We start from the raw sequence: 9974 nt of genomic DNA, 5'->3' as shown, positions 1-9974 counted from the left end.
ATATAAGTATACTATTCTTCTGCTCCACACCTCAGCCCATTCATCAGTATTGAAAATGACTGGATTGAATATTTACTGCACAAGTGTGCCCCCATATTTACTTGGGCCACTGTGCTGCTAGTTTAAAAAAAAAAAAAAAAAGTCTGGAGCCCTGGCAGGCCATATAAGCCCGCCCCTTGTATAGATAAATGGGTGACATGTATTTGTCATGATCAAAATAAATCAATATTACACTTGAAAGCAGAGGAAGTTCCCCCACGTGCGAAATGGCACGTGAAACCTTGTTTTGCTGCTTGCACTGTGTCTCGCCTGACTTCCTGTTTCTTGATGCCACAGAAAACAACTTCCTCTTTCTTCTCTCATACACGCACACACACGCACACAATGATGGAGGGGGAAGTGGGTGATGGTTTTCTTACCTTTCTTTCTGTTTGTCCATTCCACAAAGTTCTTCTCCATGATGTCACAGACCCACAAAAGCAAGCACACTTCCTGTCAAGAAGAGCAAATAGGGAGGTTCTGTGTCACTTGCACAGACACAAGACACTTCTGTCAACTGTACGACTATTTATTTCTAACTATAACTTTCTCGTGACGTTACGACTATCTCGTAACTCTCAGACTTTAAGAGTAAATTTTCAATATATGCTCTCCAAAGTCTATGGAATAAGATGGTGTGTTGGAGAGCCGCAGGGATCAATTTTAGGCCTACCTTCGAATGTTTCAGATTTACTATTATTACAGACTATTGTATCTTTGGATCTGTCCAAATACAGGACTGTCTCAGAAAATTAGAATGATGTGTATAAGTCCATTATTTTCTGTAATGCAATTAAATAATCAAAAATGCCATACTTTCTGGATTCATTACAAATCAACTGAAATATTGCAAGCCTTTTATTGTTTTAATATTGCTGATTATGGCATTCTTTTACTTGGTCTGAGGAAATATAATATTTTGAGATAGGATATTTGGCTGAAAATGCCATAATCAGCAATATTAAAACTATAAAAGGCTTGCAATATTTCAGTTAATTTGTAATGAATCCAGAATGTATGGCATTTTGCTTATGTAATTGCATTACAGAAAATAATGGATTTTATCACAATATTCTAATTTTCTGAGACAGTCCTGTACATTGATACTTCGAGCTAATTGCGCGATGTGGCAACATGCACGCCCACCAAACATTTGTTTTGACCGATCACGGCAAGGGATGAAAATGTTGTTGTCATAGGTAAAAAACAAGCACAAACATCTTTACCAGCTAAAAATGCACAAGGTGTCTGTCTCTGTTCTTCGTTCAACCGTACGTTATTCTACGAGAACAGAATGGATTGCATTTGTCCACTGGTGTCACCATATCTGGTTTGTTTGATTCCTACAGCCTCAGCTCTTCTTGCTTTCGTCACAGCCCCAAACACAATATTGCTTTGTGATGGGTCCAAACCACCAGTGGTTCGGATTGGTCAAAATCAGCGGGATCGGTACAAGAAGGATTCTCTGGAGTTTGTGAAGTTGTGAACTCACAAATACTGCGAGAATCAAGCATGAAGGCAAGGTTAGACAAATTCGACCTTTGGAAGATGCATTTTATGTATTTGGACCATCTGAATATATGACTAGATAGCCGATAGCCCATACACGTCCTTGCAAGCCGTTGAAGCGACAGGGCGGCCATCTTGCACCTTCCATCTTGCAAGCAGACTACTGTATAAACTATACGGTATAGGTATACGTACAGATTAGACATATACAGCTCGTAGGCAGTTAGTAGAGGGATGGTCACTATTTTTTAACAAGTAAAAAAAATGAAATAATTAACAAGTGCTGCTTTGAAGACCCCCTTTTTCGTTTATCACTCAGTTCCTTAGACCCAATATTAGATTTGCCAGAGGAATCTTTTGTTGAATTACAGTTAGAATTCTTTAATATAAAACGGGTGGCGAGATCCGGTCCTCGAGGGCCGCAGTCCTGCAGGTTTTGGATATTCCCCTTCTTCAACACAGCTGATTCATGATCTGCTCATCAGTAAGCTCTGCAGAAGCCTGATAACGAGCCTCTTAATTGATATCAGCTGCACTTCGAATAGGGAAATCTATAAAACCTGCAGGACTCCGGCCCTCGAGGACTGCAGTTTGCCACCCCTGAAATAAACATCATTAAAGGCCCGGTCTGTCGGTTTCACTCAGGAGGCACTTTTTAAATACAGGATTTAACTACTTCTCAATTTACAGATCTGGGCTTCTCTTAATGTCTGATGGTGATTTTGTCCTAAGCCCCCACCCCCCCAGCTTGTATTTTGCCATTTTGTGTTTGTTTTGTAAACAGCGGGGCGTTTCTGTGGAAAGACAGTGTTTACACCCCTCCATCCAATCGCAGAGCGGGGGGTGGGGGGTGGGGGGGCGTGTCGCAAACGTGGCCGGGCGAATTTATCGACTGGGTGACGTCACTCCCGCGGCAATTTGACAGCATGCACAGATTTTTTTCACTCACTCATTCACACATGTAAGCAAGCTTCTGTGAGTGAATGAGTGAAAAAAAAACTAAAAATCCGTGCGTGATGTCAAATTCCCGCGAGAGTGACGTCAAGCAGCCGACAAATTCTCCCTGCCCCGTTTGCGACATGTCACCCCCCGCTCTGCGATTGGCTGGAGGGGTGTAAACACTGTCTTTCCACAGAATCGTCCCGCTGTTTACAAAACAAACACAAAATGGCAAAATACAACCTAGGGGTGTTGGGGGGGGGGGGTTAGGACAAACTCACCACCAGACATTAAGAGAAGCCCAGATCTGTAAATTGAGAAGTAGTTTGTTTGTTTAAATCCTGTATTTAAAAAGTGCCTTTTCCTGAGTAAAACCGGCAGACTGGGCCTTTAAGCATTTAATGTCCATGTGTTTAAGGCAGTGTTCCTCAATTCCGGTCCTCAGGGCTCCCTAGCCAGCCTGTTTTCTATGTCTCCCAATTGCAACGCAGGTGAGGGTCGTTATCAGGCTTCTCCAGAGCTGGCTGATTAGCTTTCATTGGAATCAGCTGCATTGGGAATTGGGAGACATGGAAAACAGGCTGGCTAGGGGGCCATGAGGACCGGAATTGAGAAACACTGGTTTAAAGCAAGTTGTAAAATGTCAGAAGTCCTCTTGTTTATGTTTCACAAATCTAAAACATCATAAATCATGCTGTTTTGACTAAGTACTGTCTCAAATGTTCGCCAATTTCAATAGGATCATATGCCGAGAAACATTTCTTGGGAGGAGCAATATGGCGGCATCGAGGCTTCAAATGTCTTGGCCTATCGGCTATTCAGTCATCAGATTTGGACACTGTGTCTTTTTTTATTTTTATTTTTTTATTTTTTATTAGCTGTTTGTGAAATTCTTGCATTCTTGCACTAATGTTCACTACACTTAGGGTGACCAACTTTGTCCCATGTAGCGCAGGATACACTGCGATTGTATTAATGGAACACGTGAATTGAGCTTCAAATGCTCTGCATTCACGCGCTACATGACTGTGTCCCGCATAGCGCGTGTACTAACAGCGTTTGAAGCTCAATTCACGTGTCCTGATACTTCAAAGGATGTGTGTTTACGCGCTATGTGGTCACCCCAGTTGGTCACCCTAACTACACCATGTGCATCTCCTCGGGCCTGGGGTTGCCCCTGTCCATAAATCATATAGTGACGCCCCTGCTCTTCACCAAAACCTGTATGTTTGTGTTAGCTTGTGTGCGCTCCCACGAAGCGCTTTATAAATAGTTTGGTTGACCGATTGATTCACTACAAGAGTAATAGAATAATAATGTGGAAATTTTGCTCTGACAGCAACAATATAACAATTACTTTAATGATTTTTAAAAAAGAAAAAAAAAGACAGAAAGAAAATCACAGTTTTTTTTCCCCCCCCCCCAACATTTAATGAACATAGAAGATTAGTACAAATACCAGTCAATCCAATTTACCATGAATCCCAAAATAAACAAAATACAAATTGGACAAAACGAAAATAAAATAAAATAAAATTAGTTATAGCCTAACTTTTTAACTTGAACGTTGTCGCGTGACGTCATCTAATTACTCATCACGCAACAGCTGTGTGAGCTGCTCGCCCTTGCCGAGCTGGGTGCGTGTACGCGCGGCCTTGGGAAATTCACATGTCGAGATAAAACAACAACAACACCAAAAAACACCGCCTGTCCCTGACGCCTTCCAGTTAGGGCCGTGAAATCGGCTCTCGTCTTCTCCTTGCCTTATGGTAAAGATGGCTTCTTGTGGTGGCTCGTTCAAGACGATAACGCTGCTGTGTTTAGGTAGTCTGTTGTCCAGCGTCACCTGGTACTTGATCGACGAGCAGAGGTTTGTCCCGAGCGGGTTTCAAGTCAACAAAATACTGTAAACGTTTTCCTTCCTTTTTTTTTAATTTATTTATTTTTATTTTTTGCCTCTTTGGCACGCACCAAACCAACACATAGGCCACGTTGTACAAAAAAATGTTGCTTGAATATTGATTGTTTATTTACTTTTTAATCAAGTTGTCCAGCTATGGTTATTTACTTGCATGCTTGAATGAAAACGGTTTATTGCTCAAAATTGGTAAATAAATGGTGAATTGTTAGAAAGTAATCAATATTTCTTCCCCTTTCAATGTCATGACCCCCTCACACACCACAACTTTGCTGGAATTATTCGCAATTTTCTTCCAACTTGCAGGCTTTTGGACTTTGGAAGATGCACTAAACAAAGATGTTGATTTTACACTCCCACCCCCATCGGTGGTGGTGATTTGTGAGGCTTGTTCCTCTCTGACTTTTGTTTCCCCACAGTGGGCTGGCTTCACACAAACCACCTGCTCAGAGGAAAAGTTCCCCATCTGTGCTTTGTAAAGGCTGCAGGTGAGGCAAATTTCCCCAGTCATTCATTGAAGTTATTTCCCAGACCTTACTCTGTGTATCGCTTTTGGGCTGCAACGAATGATTATGGTGGAAATCAGAGAATATTTGCAGATGAGACAAGTCTGAAATTCTGAGGATTTGGGCAATTTTAAATTAAACAAGCTTTCTAAATGATACATTGATCAAAAATGATTATCCATTCATTTGATAATCGATTAATTGTTGCACATCTGGCTCGAACTGCATGTGTCACAGGGCACTGATTGACGACGTGTTGAAGCGTCACTCTCAAAAGTGGGAGAAGAACGAGGAGAACTATCGGAATTTCACGTAAGACAGACGTGTGCAAATGTATGTAAAAGTGAGCTGCATGCAAAACAGCGTCATGCTAACATCATGTGATGGATGTTAATTGGAGGTGCTCAACTGACTCTCGAACAGTCGTTCTCAAATCTTTCTCAGGTACTGCCATAAAAAAAAATAAAGAAATAAATCTTTTAAAATCATTAATTTTAATCATCAATTATTGCAAGTCACTATAACATAATGCAGTTTGACCCTTTATACTAAAAAGTGAACTACATCTGAAATGCACTTTTGTACTAATTTTTTTCAACTACCACTAAAGGAAGTCAGTACCACAAATGGTACTAGTTCCACACTTTGCTCCAGGATACCAACCCAAGTGTTTGTTGTCAGGTCCAGGCTGAGCAGCTCGTGTCGAGGGTTCGAGAAGGCCATCATCACGCAGGCCAACACGCCCGTGGGAACCAAAATCGTCTACGAAGCTGAATCGACCAAGACACTGCGGGTGACGCCAACCATCTTCAAAACATTCATCAAGGCACGTCGCGTTGTGCACATGATAGACGACTAACTTTCCTCACATCTCAACGACTTTATATCTCAAACTTTATGACCATTTCCTTGCAATGCAAGTTTTTTTTCTTGTAATTGTGACCTTGTTGGAACTTTGACTTTTTTTTTTTTTTTTTTTTTTGTAACTTAACATAATTAGGACTTTTCTCAACTTTCCATGTCATTCAGTAAACTTGAACTTTTTTTTTTGACTATGACTTCTCACAACCACATTTTTTTTGTAGTTCTATTTAAAAACAAAAAAAAAGCATTATGACTAACTTGAACATTTTCACTATTTTACAATCACCTTTTTTTTAGGTCAATCTTTTTCTGGTTACGTCGCATCTTTATTCAGGTTTCTATTGAACTTTTCTCATGGCTTCTTATAACCTTAACAGTTTTCCCTCAACTTTTTCCTTGTAACCTTTTAGTAATCATAGGACGCAACTTTTTGACTTAAAACAAAAAACGAAAGATACAATATAATTGTCTTTCTATCAACTTTTTCCTGACTTTTTCTGAACTGAACCTTTCCTCATAACTATACAACTTTCTTAGTGTTAACGTTGTTGTTGCGTTCAGAGTTTTTCCATAACACCACTTTTACTCAACTTTTTAATAACATTACGACTTAATTTGATTGGTATTGATTTAATTGATGAGTTTTCTCATTTTATCTTTTCACATTACTTTGTGACTATCTCTTTTGTCATAACTAATTTTCACTTAATCTTCAAGGGGATGTCAACCAAAAATATGTTGTATGGGCCACCATAGTATAAACATGGTATTCTGATTAATATTGTATTTGTGGGAAGTTAGTTGAGCAGTAAACTCACCCTGTTTTGAACCATCTTGTGGTGTGGCCATTTTGCCACTTGATGCTGACTGAAAATGAAAAAAATTCCCTTTAAAAGGAATCCCGACTGTCATGACAAGTTTGCTCTATATTATTTATTTGGTTGTTACTAACATAACTATGAGATTAATTTTTCAAAAATAATTTCCAGTTTACGCCGCCATTGCTATTTACGTCGCAACACATTCTGTGCATAGTGACGTAGAATGGTGGTGGTTCTCTGCCGAGCAATGGGAAACGCCTATCAAAAAAGCAAGCGTGCAATGAGAAGAGTCACAGTCCCCCGTGCGGTGCTCTCGTCATTCAACAGACTCATTCAAGAGTTTTGATCGTCCCTTTTGGAACATAACATAGGCTTACCTTGCTTTTTTGATAGTCGTTTCACATCGCTCGGCAGAGAACCACCGCCATTCTAACGTCACTAGGCACGGAATGCGTTGCGACTTAAATAGCAATGGCGGCATAAACTGAAAATGATTTTCGAAAAATTAATCTCATAGTTATGTCCGTAACAACCAAATAATATAGAGCAAACTTGTCATGACAGCCAGAGTTCCTTTTAAGACTTTTCTCTCAATGTTTTTCTTGTAATATTGTGACTTTTTTTTTTTTCTCCAAACGTTACTATTCTCACTTTTATTTTTTAACTACTTTATTTCATAAAATTAAGCCTTTTCCTAGGTTTCTTTAACTTTTTTTTTTTTTTTTTTTCATACGTTAACTTTTTAGTAACATGCTGCTTTTCATTGTGATATTACGGCGTTTTTCTTGTAACGTTATCTTTTTTTCAATCTTTTTTAGCTTTATGCTCTTCGTCTGTGACTTCTGCCTTTTATGAAAACAAACCTGACCTTTTTGTTTTCCAGGAGCATCCATTCTCCAACAAGACATTTGACACCTGCGCCGTGGTGGGCAACGGTGGCATCCTGATGGACAGCGGCTGCGGAAAAATGATCGACTCTACTCGATTTGTGATGAGGTGCAATCTACCGCCTTTGAACAAAGAGTACAGCAAAGACGTTGGCTTCAGGACGGACCTCGTCACGGCCAACCCCAGCATCTTCAATGAAAAGTGAGCACAGCGACGAACTCTCTTTAACTGCGGTTTCTGCGAAAGCATTGCTACAATCAAGTCAAGTCAAGTTTATTTATATAGCCCTTAATTACGCAAAAGTCTCAAAGGGCATCACATGCCCACAGTTGACAAATAGCAACGACATTCCCTGTTCAAACCACAAAAGGGCAAGGAAAAACTTAAAAAAAAAAAAAAAAAAAAAAAAAAAAAGGGGGGGGGGGGGGGGAATGGGCGAGAAACCTTGAGAAGGGGCTGCAGATGTGGTAATCCACCTTCCAGCATGACCAGGCTGCAATAGATGCCGAATGGGCAACAATTTACTGTACATAATTTATGATACTTAACAATAAACATAGTAACTAGAATAGTGCAAAAGTCCATCGAGGAAGTTGAAGCATGTAAGAAGACGTCATCAAGGAAGTGGGTCATCATCCAAAACCAGCCCGGTCGATACAATGTCATCTCCGGTCTGCTACAATAATGTTCCTGTTCAAATTACATTGAAACCTCCAAGGTCGGATAGGAATTCAGTTATAATACAGAGGCAATTGTTTTTAAGTCACATTTTAACGTTCAAAAAGAGTCATAATTACTGTTCACCGTTGGAGAGCAAACAGACAGGGGTCTTCAACGCAAAACATTATTTATCTTTACCTTAATTAAAATTTGAATTCAATTAATTGTTCATATGGTATTGATCAGAGGTGGGTGGAGTAGCCAAAATTCTAATCAAAAGTAGCATTACTTCAAAATAATTACTCAAGTACAAGTTAAAAAGTAGTCATAAAAAAAATCACTCAAGTACAAATAAAGTATTTGCTGAAAAGAATATTCTAATATTGAGCAACTGCTTTAACATGAAGTCTGAATTATTATTGAAAACAATCTCATCAGACAGACAAATACATAAAATTATGTGCAACTGCTGGCATCTTCAAATTGTAAAAATAACTTTTTGCGCTCAAACGACAGTGCAAGCAGACATAGCCCAAGCATGCGCAATCCATTCACAAATTGTGGTGTCACGACCATAGGTGGCAGTAAAGCACCAAGACGTCATCTTTCAGTTGACTCTTTCGGGTTCTCATCATGCCTGCCAGTCTTCAACCAGGGTCGCATTTCTTGTGTATAAGAAATGCTCCCACACAGTCAATCAAGCGCTTACGTGAAAATACTGTAAATCTAATGTATGAATGGGTCAGCGGGTAACAACTCTAGTGTAGCCCAATATTGCGTAGTAAGAGCAGCGTTTCTTCTTCACACATCTACTCAAGTAAAAGTAAAAAATATTGTGTGCTGAAACTACTCAAGTAAATCTAACAGTAAATGTAACTCGTTACTACCCACCTCTGGTATTGAGCTGCCAGATGTGTTCTGATGTTGTAGTTCTATTTCCTGTTCTGTTACCGCCACTTAATCCCTTTACAAAATGGCAAATAGCAAAAGACTTTGATGGTCATCGATATTAGTGTTAGTCAGCAGCCACATTGCAAGCTTTGCGCTGTTGTGATGTTAATCCCACCTGCGGTTTTCCCTCACAGGTACAATTCTCTGTCGGGACGACGGCGGGGCGCCATGGAAAGACTTCAGAGCTACGGCAAGTCCCTCATTCTCCTTCCTGCCTTCTCTTTCGCCATGAACACGCAGGTGTCTCTGCGGGTGGCTTACACCCTGGAGGACTTTGGCAGCCCCTCTCACGCCGTCTTCTTCAACCCGGACTATCTGCGCAACCTGTCCCAGTTCTGGAACACCAACGGTCTCAAGTCCCGTCGACTCAGCACGGGCGTCATGATGGCCAGCCTGGCTCTGGAGGTGTGCTCCAACGTGCACCTGTACGGCTTCTGGCCCTTCAGCAACCACCCGCACGGGCTCTACGCCCTGACCAATCATTACTATGACGACACCAAGGCCAAGCGCTGGTTCCACGCCATGCCCGTGGAGTTTGACCTCCTGCTCAAGCTGCACAGTCAGGGGGTGCTCAGGCTTCATCTCGGGCGTTGTCTGACCGATAAAAGTTAGTCATGGAAATGGACAACTGATGTGACTCATTTACACTCAACAAAACAAAGAAGACGTTTGAGCCTTAAAGGTCATTTACAGTATTTATTACTTGGCATCAGCCAACTGGAGTCTGTAAATCATTCGGAGGCCTTTGAGTGGAATTGGTGTTTGTGACAGCAAATTACAATTCAATGATAGGCTATTGGGGCTGTTTTTAGATCAAAATGTAAGTAAATTAATGCAATGTAAAATAAAATGTGGAATTTCTCAGACAGTTGGACATTT

The 9974-nt window shown here is 40.5% G+C and overlaps 1 protein-coding gene across 4 annotated transcripts; it reads left to right on the top strand.

Annotated features, from left to right (window-relative positions):
- The first annotated feature begins 4071 nt into the window (after window positions 1–4071).
- On the top strand, window positions 4072–9963 carry LOC144001369 (alpha-2,8-sialyltransferase 8E-like). Of its 4 annotated transcripts, none has more exons than XM_077495624.1 (6): window positions 4073–4357; window positions 4825–4893; window positions 5149–5223; window positions 5593–5704; window positions 7480–7685; window positions 9230–9963. In XM_077495624.1, exons 1-6 carry the CDS (start codon window positions 4254–4256, stop codon window positions 9705–9707), a joined length of 1044 nt encoding a protein of 347 aa, XP_077351750.1. In that variant the 5' UTR covers window positions 4073–4253; the 3' UTR covers window positions 9708–9963. The 4 variants fall into 4 exon arrangements, with proteins under 4 accessions (XP_077351769.1, XP_077351750.1, XP_077351758.1 ...); XM_077495615.1 differs by having other exon boundaries at window positions 4075–4357; window positions 5593–5737; XM_077495643.1 differs by lacking the exon at window positions 5149–5223 and having other exon boundaries at window positions 4072–4357.
- Window positions 9964–9974: the final 11 nt, after the last annotated feature.

The sequence above is a fragment of the Festucalex cinctus genome, chromosome 1 (genome assembly GCF_051991245.1).
Source record: "Festucalex cinctus isolate MCC-2025b chromosome 1, RoL_Fcin_1.0, whole genome shotgun sequence".
Taxonomy (NCBI): domain Eukaryota; kingdom Metazoa; phylum Chordata; class Actinopteri; order Syngnathiformes; family Syngnathidae; genus Festucalex; species Festucalex cinctus.
This window is presented reverse-complemented; position numbering and strand designations above follow the sequence as displayed.

Excerpts from the sequence above, each read along its gene's own strand:
- LOC144001369 (XM_077495615.1), top strand. The coding sequence starts at position 4,254 with ATGGTAAAGATGGCTTCTTGTGGTGGCTCGTTCAAGACGATAACGCTG. Across the intron at positions 5,738-7,479 it reads TCTTCAAAACATTCATCAAG|GAGCATCCATTCTCCAACAA; the intron begins GCACGTCGCGTT and ends TTTGTTTTCCAG. Across the intron at positions 7,686-9,229 it reads CCCAGCATCTTCAATGAAAA|GTACAATTCTCTGTCGGGAC; the intron begins GTGAGCACAGCG and ends TTTCCCTCACAG.